The following is a 17,593-nucleotide window of genomic DNA, read 5'->3' on the forward strand; positions in this document are numbered from 1 at the left end:
TATAGAGTGCTGGAGGGGTTGCCTAGTTTCCCCTGAGTCAAAACACTCATGTTACAGTTAAATGTTACCCTTTACTACTTTAAATGGCTGGTGGCAGTGGTTTAGATCAAACTACCATGATTTTTCCAGACCGCGAACAACGGTAGCTAAAAATCGGGTCAGCCATGTTTTCCAATATGGCGCCCCAGACCTATCTGTAAAACAGACTCCGGTCAACTTTTTCGCCATTTCATTCAGGAAAGGTCCTTCTTGTGTTTGTCTCTGCGCGCCAAACCAGGTTTGGTCCCTTCGTGCGTTGGCCTTTGGCGGGCTTCAGTGCTGAAGCCCTCCTCTGGTGCCAAAGTGTCTGGGATGGACAGGATGTGAGGGAGGGGCCCAAAACTCCCTGTGCTCAGTCTCCTAGGAGACCTGAATGCACTCTGGCGTGATTGGCAGGTTGGCTGTCCGGCAAGGACAGCCACCCTGCTGTGTGAGTGACAGCCAGGCTGGAATGAATGGGGGAAAACTGTTCAAAAGCAGGTCTCTGGGAAAGTAGAGTCGATTACTGGAACGAAAGAATGGAAGACGAGCTGAAGGAAGAAGACTGCTGCAACTCCTTGACGACCGGTGAAGCCCTACTGCAGGTCTGAATTACCTGAAACTCCATCGACAGAGAAGCCCTTCAAGGTTAACTTCTTCCCTTGAGTTTGGTGGGAACAACCAACTCGCAAGACACCTGGACACAGTCCCCATCCTGGTCGAATTTTCTACAGAGTGCTGTTGAAAACCGGATAGCCAGGGGGAAGGAAACCAGATCACGGACTTTAAGGCACTCACACCTTAAACCGACGATTTGCCAAGCTTGTGGCCTCATCCCTGGGCAGTGTAGGAACCTCCCGGCATACTCCTTCTTGTCTCCACGACTGAAGCTCAGGAACATCGAGATCTGCTCGAACTACCAGGAACAACTGCCTCAGCTACAGCTCTTCTTCACTTTAAAGGTATTGTGCAAACGCGGTCTGGAAATCTTTTTTGCCACTGCGAAAGTTTTTGAAACTTTCCCGACTTCGAAGGCTTGTCCTTCCCTAAACATTTGTCTAACTTTTCACCTAGCCAAATTCTTCTAAACTCTGTGGCAAGAACTTAACCGTTTACTACCATAACTGTGCTATCCTATACAAAGACTCTGAACCATTGACTTTGGCCTAGGCCTATGAACTGAATTGCTGGTTGTAGTTCACTGAAACCCTTTGCCATGCCTATGCAAGTATTTGTGCTACTGATTCTTATAACCTTGTCTTTTTACCCCTTTTTAAAGTATCTGAAGTGCCATTTTGCCCCCACTTCAGGGGAGCTGAACTTGTTCAGTAACTTATTGGTCGTGTATTTGTAGTGTATTAGTATATGATATTGAGCTGCTCTTGCTAGTGTAATGTTTTTAAACTGACTATGTAAATAAATGTATATTCTTTTACCAAGAAACCTTGAGTAAGTGTTTGTTTAAATCACTGTATTTGTTGGTCCTTTGTGTAACTTGTTCTACTACTCACTCAACTCTTGAGATAAGTCTGGCTGCTCAGCCACTGCCACCACTTTACTGTGTAGTACAGGCTTGTACCAAAGGTGAAATTGTACTGTCACTTGTAGTCTTAATTGCATGTAGTGTTCCCCAAGGGTACTGCATGTCATTCTGCCTAACACTGCCCACCACATCTTGTGCTGCCCGTGCCCCTGCCCAGGGCTACTGTAGGACTGTCCACCACATCTGTAATGCCCCATCCCCTGTCCAGGCCTACTCTCGGACTGACCACCACACGGATACTTCCTAGGCCCCTGTCCTGGGCTGCTCTCGGACTGCCCACCCCACACCTGTGCTGCCCCAACCCCTGTCCAGGGTTACTTTATGACTGCCCACCACACCTGTGCTGCCCCAACCCCTGTCCACGGTTACTTTAGGACTGTCCACCACACCTGTACTGCCCCAGCCACTGCCCAGGGCAACTCTCAGATTGCCAACTACATCTGTGTTTCCCTACCCCTTTCCCAGGGCTACTGTAGGATTGTCCACCACACCTGTGCTGCCCCAGACCAGGGCTACTCTCTGACTTCCCACCACACCTGTGCTGTCCCAGCCCCTGCCCAGGGTTACTGTAGGACTGGCCAGCACATCTGTGCTCTAACAGACCCTGTTCAGGGCTACTGTAGGACTGGCCACCCTACATGTGCTGCCCCAGCCCCTGTTCAGGCCTACTCTCAAACTGTCCACTGCACCTGTGCTGTCCCTTACCTTGACCAGGGTTAGTGTAGGACTGGCCACTACAACTGTGCGTCCCCAGACCCTGTTCAGGCCTACTTTAGAACTGTCCAACACACCTAGGCTGCCCCAGCCCCTGTCCATGACTACTCTCAAACTGCCGTCAACATCTGTGTTGCCCCAACCTCTGTCCAGGGCTACTCTCGGACTGCCCACCACACCTGTGCTGACCCAGCTTCAATCAATGGCTACTCTCAAACTGCCCACCACACCTGTGCTGCCCCAGCCCCTGTCCAGGGCTACTTTCAGACTGCCCACCACACCTGTGCTGCCCCAGCCCTAAAGCCCCACACTGTGTGCTCTGTGTACACTGGCAAACATCACACAAGCTTCCGCCGGGACTATTATGCAATGTTGGGTTGTCAGCGACTGATAAACTGATCATTATTGCCGGCTGGTTCTTTCTGGATCATGGCACCTGATACGAGTTATCAGACAGCAGCCCAGGACAGAAGTCACTACACCTGGCCCTGATTAGGGGGTGATGATTTTGGTGAAATGGCAGATAAAAGCAAGGCTCGGGTGCTGCTGCGGAGAAGTCACGTGGATGTGCACGCATGACTTTCCCTCACACACGCATGTGCAGCTTCCTTCCTCCAGGGCCTGTTTTCAGCTGGGACATTCATGCCCAGGACAGACAGCCCCTCCCTGCCTTGCAGCCCTGCATCTCACACCTAGAAGTCCTGTGTCACTGGCATGGATCCACGCAATAAAACAACCATTAAAGCAGGAAGATAAGACGCAGGCCTTGAGAAGCAGGGCAGAGTGCCACACTGAAATAAATCTCAGCTACTTCCTGCTAGCGACTGATGGCGTCTCTCCATGCCTGACACCTACTGTATAAATACGCACGCGCGCCCAGGCAGGGGACAGCACGCCTCCCTCCGTAGGGACCACGATGATGGGCGCCTCAATGGACAACCTCCTGGTGCTGCTGCTCGTACTGTGCGGTGTGTGGCGGCCGGGCGGCGCAGGTAATGTGCGGCGCTTAGGCAAGAAAGTCCCATTGAAAACATGTTTGTAAATCAGGCCCTTATTGGTTTAGAGTGGTGAACTTGGAGAACTCCCCCTGAGTTCTCTTTATTTTCCCAGCCCTGTGGAGTCTCTAAGCAGGTGTCCAGTCTTCATGCAGATGAACATTCCTCGTAGGCTGCTTAACTGCTTTCTTTGCTGGAATGCTGCCACAAAATGCACGGGGTATTTGGGGAGACAATATGGGCTAGGGACAAGGCAGGGAGTGGATTGGAAGAGGGAGGCGGTGCTCTACCCATGCATGTTCCGGCAAAACATAACTTTTAAAAAAACAGTGGTGAAAATTCATTGTTAAAAACACATTGCACCATATCTAAATTATAGATAATAGCATCTGAAGACAAGCTTTAAGATACTATTAACATGTTTAAATGTTGCCTTGGGAAGATGTGGCACTAGAAGCATCCGACTGCCAAGAGACAGAAAGGCAGTCTCTGGGAACACTGGACCTAAGGCACACACTACATTTAAATTTGACAAAATCACTACTGTGAACTGCATTTTTGGGTGGTTGTCCCAGAATCTGACCTGTGAAAAGTGGTTCTTTTTCGTCTTTTGGGCGCACCTAGCACCCACAACCCCATCTCCCCTTGCAAAGCGCCCTTCATCCTGCAAGCTTGCGTGCATGCTTTTGGTGAAGCCCTACTTCTGCGTAAGTGGATCACGCTGTAGGGTTGGCTAGAATAGCCGGGCTGTTCATCATACCACGATCAATTGGATACCCAATCAGAGCCCCCGAGGCAATCCCAACCGCTGAACCACCCATACAACCGCCCTTCAGGACGTGAAGACAACCGGTTGCAGAGTGGACGCCAGATGGAAGATACAACGCAGAGGAGAAGCTATAACCCTAGGAATCTCCCCTGATCCTAGGATATAAAGTCCCCATCCTGACTGCTGAAAAGGATTGATCACAAGGATCGCCAGATGATGTCCTCACAAAGACCCTTCGATGGTTTGACCTCTGAACCCTGAATTGTAATGGCAGTGTGAACCTAGAACAAGAACTTCATTGATCACACAGAATCTATTGATAACTTCAGCTGCATGGGCTTCTCATTTGTGAGATCACTCTGTCCACCAAACCTATGGATACTCGCACGGACCCAGCACCCGGTGGCTTATCAATTACCATACAGCTGAGGTTTGAGCCATTATCCTGCCATGCTTAGCAATTTCCTAGTTAAGGAAAGTCGCGGCACATCTCAGCATCCTGTCCAACAACTTTCTTATCTCCAACTATTGTCTGACTGCCAATATAACTCAGCGGTGGCAGCACAGCACAGATAACCTATCTGGGCTGGAGGCTTTTTCTTGAACCCTTGGAACTGGACTTCAGATCACCTTATGGCACAGACAGCACTCCTCTTCCAATGTGAGAGGACCTTTCATGGATGTGCGACTCTTTGCCGTGCTGATTCTCCATCGCTTATTTTCAGATGTGCGCGTTCAGAACCAGTGGAGAGGCTTTGCTCAGAGTTCTTGGCCAGCACACTCCCTCACGCCTGCCCCTCTCCCTCGGACTTACCGTCCCACCTGTCTCCTGCGTGCACCCAGGGATCCTGCACCATTACTCCTCCCCCCTCCTCATCCTCATCTAATCTTACCTCCAGTCTATGCATCATACACAAGAGGCACCCTGCCCATCACCTTTGAAGCACCAACCTCATCTATCCCCTGCTGGCTCCCTCTGCTCCCTCAGCCCCCACATCTCCTTCTACCTCCAGGCTTGGGTTCTACAGGCACGACCAACATGCAACAAATCCTGGCTACGCGTGCTCCCACAATCACACCATGGCAGTCATGGGAATCATGCCATGACACTGCCACTTTACCTTCCCTCTACACTACACTTATCCAGGCCCAATAAAGGATGTGTAGGAGAAGCCAATTGATCAGCAGACCTCCCCCTTCTACCAAACTCCCCCAAATGACCTTCTCCCTCTGTCTTTCTAATCTACCAGGTCTCAGCTGATCCCACACTTCCCCTCACTAATGCTCTACTCTATGCCCGCCCCCCAAGCTCAGTCAACTCCTCCTTCTCAGACCCTGACCTCCTACTCGGCTCCATCCCAGTAAATGCTCCAGTCAAACTCATGGGCGACTTTAACTTCTCTAAAATCTCCAGCGACCGCCATGTTGGATTTCCTGTTTTACCATTCCCTCGCCTCCGTACCAAAGCTTCCTACTCACACTCCAGGCTACTGTATTGATCTTATCTTTCCCTCGCTCTGCCTCACCGCTGCCACCCTCACTACCCTCCCTTGCCACCACTCTCTTATCCAGTTTCATGTCACAATTGCTCCTTCTTTCTCTCTTCTGCCACTTGTTCCACCAATAAACGTAAATTCCAAGCAGAATCAATAGCCGCAAGCCTGTGTTATCTCCAGCCGCTCTCTCCATTCCCTCTCCCCTCCTCTGCCATCCTCTCCTCTGCCAGCTTTCAATGACTTTAATCTGTCGCTCATTTCCCCTTCTAAATACCGCCACCCTGCCCACACCTTAATTCCTTCCACTCCTCGCCATCGAACCGCAGATTACTCCGGAGATCTTTTCAGCTTAAGACCAGGATGCACCTTAGATTGCTTGACTCTGCTGCCTGCACTCTTTATGTCCCTTCTATGCTATTTTCCCACCTCTCCTTAGTCTCTACCATGCACACCAGCTCCCTCACCACATTTCCACTGGTGGTCTATACACAGGTGAGCTCCCACTTTACTGTTTTCCCCAATCCCTCACTACTCCTCTGCTCACATCCACTGCTCCAGCACCACTCCCAATCTTTCCACTCCATGACCACCCTGTGCTTCCTCCAGCTTCTGAATCTTCTCTCTACTTGCCCCCTGCTACTCAAGCTACCTACTCTCGGCTCGGGTTTCTGTGTTAGGTTCCAGGTCTAGTGATGCCTTGCTTGTGTAAGGCGTCAGGCCTCAGGGTTGCCTGGGTTACTGTATGCATCTTCTGTGCATGTTTCTGTGTAAGGCGTCAGGTCTCAGGGTTGCCTGGGATACTGTATGCATCTTCTGTACATGTTTCTGTGTAAGGCGTCAGGTCTCAGGGTTGCCTGGGATACTGTATGAATCTTCTGTGCATGTTTCTGTGTAAGGCGTCATGTCTCAGGGTTGCCTGGGATACTGTATGCATCTTCTGTGCATGTTTCTGTGTGAGGCGTCAGGTCTCAGGGTTGCCTGGGATACTGTATGCAACCTCTCTGCATGTTTCTGTGTAAGGCGTCAGGTCTCAGGGTTGCCTGGGTTACTGTATGCATCTTCTGTTCATGTTTCTGTGTAAGGCGTCAGGCCTCAGGGTTGCCTGGGATACTGTATGCATCTTCTGTACATGTTTCTGTGTAAGGCGCCAGGTCTCAGGGTTGCCTGGGATACTGTATGCATCTTCTGTGCATGTTTCTGTGTAAGGCGTCAGGTCTCAGGGTTGCCTGGGATACTGTATGCATCTTCTGTACATGTTTCTGTGTAAGGCGTCAGGTCTCAGGGTTGCCTGGGATACTGTATGAATCTTCTGTGCATGTTTCTGTGTAAGGCGTCAGGTCTCAGGGTTGCCTGGGATACTGTATGCCACCTCTCTGCATGTTTCTGTGTAAGGCGTCAGGTCTCAGGGTTGCCTTGGTTACTGTATGCAAACTCTCTGCATGTTTCTGTGTAAGGCGTCATGTCTCAGGGTTGCCTGGGATACTGTATGCATCTTCTGTGAATGTTTCTGTGTAAGGCGTCAGGTCTCAGGGTTGCCTGGGATACTGTATGCATCTTCTGTACATGTTTCTGTGTAAGGCGTCAGGTCTCAGGGTTGCCTCGGTTACTGTATGCAACCTCTGTGCATGTTTCTGTGTAAGGCGTCAGGTCTCAGGGTTGCCTGGGATACTGTATGCATCTTCTGTGCATGTTTCTGTGTAAGGCGTCAGGTCTCCGGGTTGCCTGGGTTACTCTATGCATCTTCTGTACATGTTTGTGTGTAAGGCGTCAGGTCTCAGAGTTGCCTGGGATACTGTATGCCACCTCTCTGCATGTTTCTGTGTAAGGCGTCAGGTCTCAGGGTTGCCTTGGTTACTGTATGCAAACTCTCTGCATGTTTCTGTGTAAGGCGTCATGTCTCAGGGTTGCCTGGTTTACTGTATGCATCTTCTGTGCATGTTTCTGTGTAAGGCGTCAGGCCTCAGGGTTGCCTGGGTTACTGTATGCATCTTCTGTGCATGTTTCTGTGTAAGGCGTCATGTCTCATGGTTGCCTGGGATTCTGTATGCATCTTCTGTGCATGTTTCTGTGTAAGGCGTCAGGTCTCAGGGTTGCCTGGGATACTGTATGCAACCTCTGTGCATGTTTCTGTGTAAGGCGTCATGTCTCAGGGTTGCCTGGGATACTGTATGCAACCTCTGTGCATGTTTCTGTGTAAGGCGTCAGGTCTCAGGGTTGCCTGGGTTACTGTATGCAACCTCTGTGCATGTTTCTGTGTAAGGCGTCAGGTCTCAGGGTTGCCTGGGATTCTGTATGCAACCTCTGTGCATGTTTCTGTGTAAGGCGTCAGGTCTCAGGGTTGCCTGGGTTACTGTATGCAACCTCTGTGCATGTTTCTGTGTAAGGCGTCAGGCCTCAGGGTTGCCTGGGATACTGTATGCATCTTCTGTACATGTTTCTGTGTAAGGCGTCAGGTCTCAGGGTTGCCTGGGATACTGTATGCATCTTCTGTGCATGTTTCTGTGTAAGGCGTCAGGTCTCAGTGTTGCCTGGGATACTGTATGCATCTTCTGTACATGTTTCTGTGTAAGGCGTCAGGTCTCAGGGTTGCCTGGGTTACTGTATGCAACCTCTCTGCATGTTTCTGTGTAAGGCGTCAGGTCTCAGGGTTGCCTGGGTTACTGTATGCATCTTCTGTGCATGTTTCTGTGTAAGGCGTCAGGCCTCAGGGTTGCCTGGGATACTGTATGCATCTTCTGTGCATGTTTCTGTGTAAGGCATCAGGTCTCAGGGTTGCCTGGGATACTGTATGCATCTTCTGTGCATGTTTCTGTGTAAGGCGTCATGTCTCAGGGTTGCCTGGGATACTGTATGCAACCTCTGTGCATGTTTCTGTGTAAGGCGTCAGGTCTCAGGGTTGCCTGGGATACTGTATGCAACCTCTGTGCATGTTTCTGTGTAAGGCGTCACGTCTCAGGGTTGCCTGGGTTACTGTATGCAACCTCTGTGCATGTTTCTGTGTAAGGCGTCAGGCCTCAGGGTTGCCTGGGATACTGTATGCATCTTCTGTACATGTTTCTGTGTAAGGCGTCAGGTCTCAGGGTTGCCTGGGTTACTGTATGCAACCTCTGTGCATGTTTCTGTGTAAGGCGTCAGGCCTCAGGGTTGCCTGGGTTACTGTATGCAACCTCTGTGCATGTTTCTGTGTAAGGCGTCAGGCCTCAGGGTTGCCTGGGATACTGTATGCATCTTCTGTACATGTTTCTGTGTAAGGCGTCAGGTCTCAGGGTTGCCTGGGTTACTGTATGCAACCTCTGTGCATGTTTCTGTGTAAGGCGTCAGGTCTAAGGGTTGCCTGGGTTACTGTATGCAACCTCTGTGCATGTTTCTGTGTAAGGCGTCAGGCCTCAGGGTTGCCTGGGATACTGTATGCATCTTCTGTGCATGTTTCTGTGTAAGGCGTCAGGTCTCAGGGTTGCCTGGGTTACTGTATGCAACCTCTGTGCATGTTTCTGTGTAAGGCGTCAGGTCTCAGGGTTGCCTGGGATACTGTATGCATCTTCTGTGCATGTTTCTGTGTAAGGCGTCAGGTCTCAGGGTTGCCTGGGTTACTGTATGCAACCTCTCTGCATGTTTCTGTGTAAGGCGTCAGGTCTCAGGGTTGCCTGGGTTACTGTATGCATCTTCTGTGCATGTTTCTGTGTAAGGCGTCAGGCCTCAGGGTTGCCTGGGATACTGTATGCATCTTCTGTGCATGTTTCTGTGTAAGGCGTCAGGTCTCAGGGTTGCCTGGGATACTGTATGCATCTTCTGTGCATGTTTCTGTGTAAGGTGTCATGTCTCAGGGTTGCCTGGGATACTGTATGCAACCTCTGTGCATGTTTCTGTGTAAGGCGTCAGGTCTCAGGGTTGCCTGGGATACTGTATGCAACCCCTGTGCATGTTTCTGTGTAAGGCGTCAGGTCTCAGGGTTGCCTGGGTTACTGTATGCAACCTCTGTGCATGTTTCTGTGTAAGGCGTCAGGCCTCAGGGTTGCCTGGGATACTGTATGCATCTTCTGTACATGTTTCTGTGTAAGGCGTCAGGTCTCAGGGTTGCCTGGGTTACTGTATGCAACCTCTTTGCATGTTTCTGTGTAAGGCGTCAGGCCTCAGGGTTGCCTGGGATACTGTATGCATCTTCTGTACATGTTTCTGTGTAAGGCGTCAGGTCTCAGGGTTGCCTGGGTTACTGTATGCAACCTCTGTGCATGTTTCTGTGTAAGGCGTCAGGTCTCAGGGTTGCCTGGGTTACTGTATGCAACCTCTGTGCATGTTTCTGTGTAAGGCGTCAGGCCTCAGGGTTGCCTGGGATACTGTATGCATCTTCTGTGCATGTTTCTGTGTAAGGCGTCAGGTCTCAGGGTTGCCTAGGTTACTGTATGCAACCTCTGTGCATGTTTCTGTGTAAGGCGTCAGGTCTCAGGGTTGCCTGGGATACTGTATGCATCTTCTGTGCATGTTTCTGTGTAAGGCGTCAGGTCTCAGGGTTGCCTGGGTTACTGTATGCAACCTCTCTGCATGTTTCTGTGTAAGGCGTCAGGTCTCAGGGTTGCCTGGGTTACTGTATGCATCTTCTGTGCATGTTTCTGTGTAAGGCGTCAGGCCTCAGGGTTGCCTGGGATACTGTATGCATCTTCTGTGCATGTTTCTGTGTAAGGCGTCAGGTCTCAGGGTTGCCTGGGATACTGTATGCATCTTCTGTGCATGTTTCTGTGTAAGGCGTCAGGTCTCAGGGTCGCCTGGGATACTGTATGCAACCCCTGTGCATGTTTCTGTGTAAGGCGTCAGGTCTCAGGGTTGCCTGGGTTACTGTATGCAACCTCTGTGCATGTTTCTGTGTAAGGCGTCAGGCCTCAGGGTTGCCTGGGATACTGTATGCATCTTCTGTACATGTTTCTGTGTAAGGCGTCAGGTCTCAGGGTTGCCTGGGTTACTGTATGCAACCTCTTTGCATGTTTCTGTGTAAGGCGTCAGGCCTCAGGGTTGCCTGGGATACTGTATGCATCTTCTGTACATGTTTCTGTGTAAGGCGTCAGGTCTCAGGGTTGCCTGGGTTACTGTATGCAACCTCTGTGCATGTTTCTGTGTAAGGCGTCAGGTCTCAGGGTTGCCTGGGTTACTGTATGCAACCTCTGTGCATGTTTCTGTGTAAGGCGTCAGGCCTCAGGGTTGCCTGGGATACTGTATGCATCTTCTGTGCATGTTTCTGTGTAAGGCGTCAGGTCTCAGGGTTGCCTGGGTTACTGTATGCAACCTCTGTGCATGTTTCTGTGTAAGGCGTCAGGTCTCAGGGTTGCCTGGGATACTGTATGCATCTTCTGTGCATGTTTCTGTGTAAGGCGTCAGGTCTCAGGGTTGCCTGGGTTACTGTATGCAACCTCTCTGCATGTTTCTGTGTAAGGCGTCAGGTCTCAGGGTTGCCTGGGTTACTGTATGCATCTTCTGTGCATGTTTCTGTGTAAGGCGTCAGGCCTCAGGGTTGCCTGGGATACTGGGCCTCATTACGACCCTGGCGGAAATCGGAAAACGATGGCGGAAATGCAATACCGCCATCGAATAGCGCTCGGTGCGACTATGACCCGTCACCGCAAAGTACGAAGCCATTAGCGACACCGTAGTGAACGCCAACGCTAACTGCACCAAGTACGCGCGCGCGCGCCATGCCAAACTGTAAATACCACCATGGCGCAAGGGTACGCGAATTCCGACCCTAGCGGACATGTACCTAACGCCATCAAGCATGGCGGAATGTACCATTCCGCCATGGTGAGAAGTACGGCATCGCGAATCAACCGTAAACGGCCCCACTGAGTGCCTGTACACCGCTCCCTGCCCACAAAGTACAACTCCCCGTAGGTGCAATGAAGTCACAATGCAACCAGTGAAATGTACAAGTCACCCATGCATGCCAACGAACAAAAGAATCACAAGAGGGGCCAATGGGAGCTGCAGGGCACAGATGGCACGAATACAGAAGCCATTCCAATGGACATGACCACAGTCCCCCCCCCCGAAACGCACGCAAACACAGGCACCTGTGACCAGCAATATTCCGAAAATCACATCATTCCACCAGTCCACCTGGCTGACCGGCATCTGTTACACAAAACCCAATCCCCCGCCCCTGAGCATGACAACACTCAAACAGTCATATTGGCAGCCCCCATCCCTAACCTCACTGGGCTTCGTAGGCAAACGCGCCCAGTACAGTACCACGCAACTAAACTCCGAAGCTGGAACCCAATGCAGATCTCCTCCCAATACATCGCTCACCAAATAGGAATATGCCACATCACTTGCAAAGAAGAACGCTACACGGGCCAAATCAGAATAGAAATTTAATGCACAACAAAATCACCAAGCCCATACAGCCATTAGGCCATGAACTCCAAAACACATTTCACCATTGTGGGCTGCATCCGCAAGAAATGACCAGCCACTACTTGTGTGACGCCCTGTTCCATCATGGTACACAGAGCCACATTCACGTACGAAAAGGCAACATGGAAGCGCACAGAACCGCAGGGCTGTCCCAATGGGGAGGCACTAGTCCAGCTGAAAGGCCGAAATGTTGCTCCGAGCCACTAGTACTGCGTAAGGGCATGTGGCCCATTGGCGATCGTCCCATAAGATCGTAATGCTGCTCCACTGATTAACACGAAGCAGCAGGTGTCGGGAGTAAAAGCCATCTGCAGGAGTGGCATACAGATGGCAGTGGCAAAAGGGGAGGAGATACCTGTCAACCAAAAGAAAAGAAAAAGAACAGAATGGCCATCAGAACTACATTCGAACAACTCACATCAATGATCACACTAAATCCACAGCCATATGCATGCTAGCCCACTCCAAAGGATCATCACCACCCCAAAACCACTTGCGACTCATAACCATCTATATCGAGGTGTAAACACCATCACAAACGAGTGTACCTGTGCATGCGTCTGTCAAAACAGAATCCATCAGATGGGATTGGTAACGTGCATGGACACAAGTGTCTGAGGGCGCGTCGAGACAGGGAGGGCTCAACAAGGCCAGATAGACGATGGTCCCACTATGGCAGCCCTGCATCACATAGCGCAGGGGAGGCGGATAGATTCCAAGAAGCCCTGTACATGGCAAACTCTGTATCAAATCATCTGCCCATGCATCCATTCATCATTCCCTCATCCCGGTATAAAAACGCCTGAATATTTACTCACATAACATTAGAAATATCCATTGAGTCTGTGCGTTATGCAGCCTGCAAAATCCACAGTGCCCCAGCCCGTAATTCCAGTGTTGTGAAGTAACATGTATTTGGGAACGTCCGGCCTCATCGCCCACGTCGCTATTGCGCATCCCAAACTATTCATATCAATCATTGCATCCTCGCCATGGCCCCTGTCTCAAGGACATTGAACAATAGAACGTTATATTTGCAGTCAGACCTGTGGGCATCTCCTCGCCGCTAGCTGAAAACCGAAAGCGCCGCCCTTCGAATTCCTCATTTGCAACATCACGTCGAAAAGGCATCTGTGGCCGTTTGAAATCACTAATTAATCCATCTAGTGCGGCTGTGTGTGGAAATGGCAACTGCCTTCACCCACAAATGGGACGCCCCGCCCGTCGTTGCAACTCGGTACAGTGATGCATGAGGGCCCACCGTTACTCGAGTACTACGTTCCACTGACCCTTCACAAGTCTGTTCGCGACTGCACAGATAGTATGTGAAACAATGGGACCATAGCCGAATGTACATATCAACCAATGTTACACGGCCATCGGGTACAAATACATGATTGCAATAGCAAGATGCCATTCCTCGAATTGCAGCGTTGTGTGCGGGACGTGCTCGGCCAAAGGGGAGAGCAGCTTGCACAGGTGGAATGAATCACCACAGGTGGAGGCCATACAGCCTGAAAACACATAAATTGCACACCCAGTCTCCTCCCACAACCACACCCACTCCGAAATGCTACCGGCAGGACTCGCGATGTTGGCCCTGGGGGACCTGATAGCACTGCAAGTACTCCAACTCCAAGAAGAAGACGAACACCAACTACAACCGGCCGCACGGAGGAGACGCAGGAGGAGGAGGAGGGCAAGGCAGGGCCAGCAAGGGCCGCCAGCACAGCCACTACCACCACGCAGGCAGCCCGCAATCCCACGCCTCCGAGCACATCCGTTCAACCTCACTGATGAGCAGATCCACACCCTCTACCGTTTGGACCGGGACACCATAGCCGCCATTGTGGACATGACACAGGCTGACCTTGTCAGCATGATAGATAGCCCAACCGCCATCCCACCCCTACTGAAGGTGGTGTCTGTACTCCACTTCCTGGCCACAGGCACCTACCAGCACACAGTCGGACAGTTGCATGGCATTTCTCAGCCACTGTTCTCACGGACACTATTGCAAGTGCTCGATGCCCTCCTGCAGCACGCAGACGACTACATCTCTCTACCACGCTCGGAGCAGGACATTACCAACACAAAAGTGGGATTCCATGCACTTGCCGGCATACCGGGTTGCATTGGTGCCATCGACTGCACCCATGTGGAATTGGTCGTCCCACATGCCATGGAGGCCCAGTACCGCAACCGAAAACAATTTCATTCCCTGAATGTACAAATGGTGTGTGACTCCAACAGGATCATTACACATTGTTGTGCCAGATTCCCTGGATCAACCCATGATTCTATGGTCTTGAGGAACTCTACTATTCCACGCTACATGGAGCGACACGCAGGGAACAGATCCTGGCTACTCGGTGAGTCTCATTTCATGCATGATGATGTGGGGTATGTGATGCGGCAATGACCTGGCAGGAAGGGGGGGGGGGTGCGTACGTAGCAATGGCATTCCACATCATACGTTTATCGTCCACATACAGGTGATGCTGGGTATCCACTGAAGAGATGGCTCCTCACACCAGTCCGGAACCCACGGGACCAGCATGAGGAGGACTACAACCATGCCCACTCACGTACCCGTGTAGTCATTGAACAGGCATTCGGCCTACTGAAGACTCGTTTCCGCTGCCTCAGCAGGTCTGGCGGGGCACTCCTGTACCGCCATGAGAAGGTTGCAAAGATGGTCATGGCATGTGTCATGCTCCACAACATGTGCGTACGTAGAAATGTGCCCATGCCCCCTGACGCAGAACTGCAAGCACCTGATGATGGTCATGATGAGGGTGGGGATGTGGCAGCACCTCAAGGAGTCTGCGAGGCACCGGAGGGCCGTGACATTCGTCAGCATCTCATTGATGCATGCTTCTAGCACTCACGCCTGGTGGCTGATACATGGACACGGGACTCGTGGCACTGTGTGTGTCTGGTACATGAACAATATGGACTGTACGCCTATGATGGCCTAGTACACAAAGATCATTGTCCACACATCTCATTGGTTGATCGTGCACTGTTTATGGCATATGTGATATCATGTTGAACACCCTATCGACCCGCCACCCAAGTGAGCCCAACACACCCCCTCCACCCTCCTACCTCCCCCCCGAACACCAGTGTCCAAAGATGCTCATTGTCAGTGGGCTGTCGCTATTGCAAGCCCCCTCTGCGGGTATCAGGGGCACCCCTGCCTGTGGAGCGCAGGTTCCTCCCGGATCTACGTTGGGGGCTGCCCTGGACGGAACTTGCAACGGATGATGTCTCTGCCTGCTCACGTCCATGCATGTCCCTAAGGGTTTGCGAGAGCTCAGTGAGCACACGGCGCACTGCGGCAAGTTCGGCACATACGTCTTTGGACGTCGCATGCAGTTCCCCCCTCAGGCTCTCGGTGCTTCTCTCCATTTGGACTCTCAGGCTCTCGGTGCTACTCTCCATTTGGACTCTCAGGCTCTCGGTGCTACTCTCCATTTGGACTCTCAGGCTCTCGGTGCTACTCTCCATTTGTGCCCTTAGTGTCTCTGTACTTCTCTCCATTTCTGCCCTAAGTGTCTCAGTTGATGTTTCTATGTCTGCCTTAGTGCCCCCACATTCATCGGCATGGTCCTTGAGGAGCGTGGCCAGTTGCTGCTGTTGCACGATTAACTGGTCGAGGGACTGTTGCCTCTGCTGGGCCATGGCCATTTGCGGGGGTGTCACAGAGGGGCTGTTGACCTCATGTTGCCTTGCCACAGGGCTTGTGGGGGATGGCCAGTCGTCGTCTTGTGGGTGCCCCTGCGTGGTATCCTCATGTTGTACAGGATGGGACAGACAGGGGGATTGGGACAGGTCATGGATGGATCTGACTTCGACATCCCCGTCTTCTGTGTCGGAGCATGCTGCCATCAATGGGGTGTCACCTATGGTGCTGCTGCCACCAGAGGCAGTGCCTTCTGTGGCATCCGTTGGGGGGACCTGTGGTGGTGGTGTTGTGGGCATGCTGGCTGCTGGGGTGCCTGTTGATGTTCCCTCCTCTGTGCTGCCACCTGATTTGTGCTGCTGCCGTGTCTTGATGCGTGCAGCTGAGGTGGAGGGTCTTTGGCCGTTGGTCTTGGCCCTCTTTGCAGGTGTGCTGGTAGGGGTGTCCTGATGCTCGTCGTTTGGATCGGACCCTGTGGTGGAGTAAAGGAGGGCGAGGGTTATTAATGGGTCTGTGGGAATTGGAATGGCATTGTATCACATGCATTGGGGTGGTACCTGAGGGTGATTTGGGTCGGGGCCTTGGAGGTGCTTTCATTTGTGTGTGGAGTGAGGGTGCAGTTGTTTGGCAGCCTGCAGTTAGGGTGTGCCTGCTGCACGTGTAGTGCGTGTTTTAGGGGTTTTTAATTATTTATGTATTTATTGTGAGTTTTAAAGTGCGCTATCAGGCCGATGTGTGTGGACGTTCTCCTGGACATGTGTTTCTGTTGCACTATGTGGACACATGGTACTTCACATGATTGGACATTGTGGATTTAGCATTGTTTTATCTGGCCCACCTACCTGAATCTTCGGATGTCTGCACTCCTTTCTCCATCCCTCTGACTCCCTCTATGCTCTCCATTCCGATGGTGGAGGCACAGATTTCTTCCCAGGGGGTCAACTTGATGGGTGATTCAGGACCTCCCCCGGTGGCTGTGGCAATGTTGCGGTTGGCAGAGAGTATGCTGCGGACGCGTATCCGCAGGTCGTCCCATCGCTTTCTGCATTGCTGTGGGTTGCGGGGTGCGGTCCTGTTATGTACAAAGGGAGGCTTTCACATAACCAGTAGTTTTAAAGGTAAAGAACCTTTTATTTGTAAGTTGATGACATAAAACGACCCCCAGCAGGAGGAGTACAATCTTCCCACTAAGGCCCTGCTTCTTCACTGGCTCTCCTTGGAACCCTGCTACATAAGATGCAGTTCTATGTTCTATAGTATCTAAGTGACAATAGACATAGTGAAGGAAATATTATACACTCATGGTTTAACAGGTAAACATTGGAAACACTGCACATCCTAACACCTCTCCTCCTTAAACATAACAAGTAACTGTGTGGGTGAGGACCCACTAAAATTGAAACCTGTAAAACAAATATTGAACAACTGAAATTGAAACCTGTAAAATAAATATTATGCACTCGTGGTTTAACAGGTAAAACATTGGATGCGCTGCAAGTCCTGGCACAAATCAAGAGCATAGATATAGGACATCTAGTGGTTGATTAGGTAGAGTCACAAGAAAGTCCCTGTCTCCAACTAACTGAAGACAAATTAACATTGAAACGGAAAAGCCACCCTTTCCTTATTCCAAATAGCTCCTCCTTTGACCAACACTGACGAACCCAAGTCTTTCACAACTTGCTTGGGTTCAGAAAACAACGAGGCTCCTTTACGAACTTTGGTGGGGAGCTTGACTTTAATCCAATCACCCTCTTTGACCTTGAGTTCCCTACAACAATTCTTCTGATCATACCTCTCCTTGGATCTAACTCCAGCTTCAAAAATTCTCCTTTTTACACTCTCTAGATCCACATCCACCATTTTTGATTTGCCCATCCAACCTGGACATAAATGAGTATTTGGTTTTCTTCCTCTCAAGATCTCAAATGGACTCACGCCTGTGACACTATGGGTAGTTAGCCTATA

The 17,593-nt window shown here is 51.0% G+C and overlaps 1 protein-coding gene across 1 annotated transcript in view; it reads left to right on the forward strand.

Annotated features, from left to right (window-relative positions):
- Positions 1-3,171: 3,171 nt before the first annotated feature.
- Positions 3,172-17,593, forward strand: part of LOC138473460 (deleted in malignant brain tumors 1 protein-like) — a 199,114-nt gene continuing 184,692 nt past the window's right edge. The window contains exon 1 of the mRNA XM_069612108.1: positions 3,172-3,267. Within this exon, the coding sequence (XP_069468209.1) occupies positions 3,192-3,267 (76 nt within the window). The 5' untranslated portion in view covers positions 3,172-3,191. The remainder of the gene's footprint in view (positions 3,268-17,593) is intronic.

The sequence above is a fragment of the Ambystoma mexicanum genome, chromosome 8 (assembly GCF_040938575.1).
Source record: "Ambystoma mexicanum isolate Mex_15411 chromosome 8, UKY_AmexF1_1, whole genome shotgun sequence".
In the NCBI taxonomy this organism is placed as follows: Eukaryota; Metazoa; Chordata; class Amphibia; order Caudata; family Ambystomatidae; genus Ambystoma; species Ambystoma mexicanum.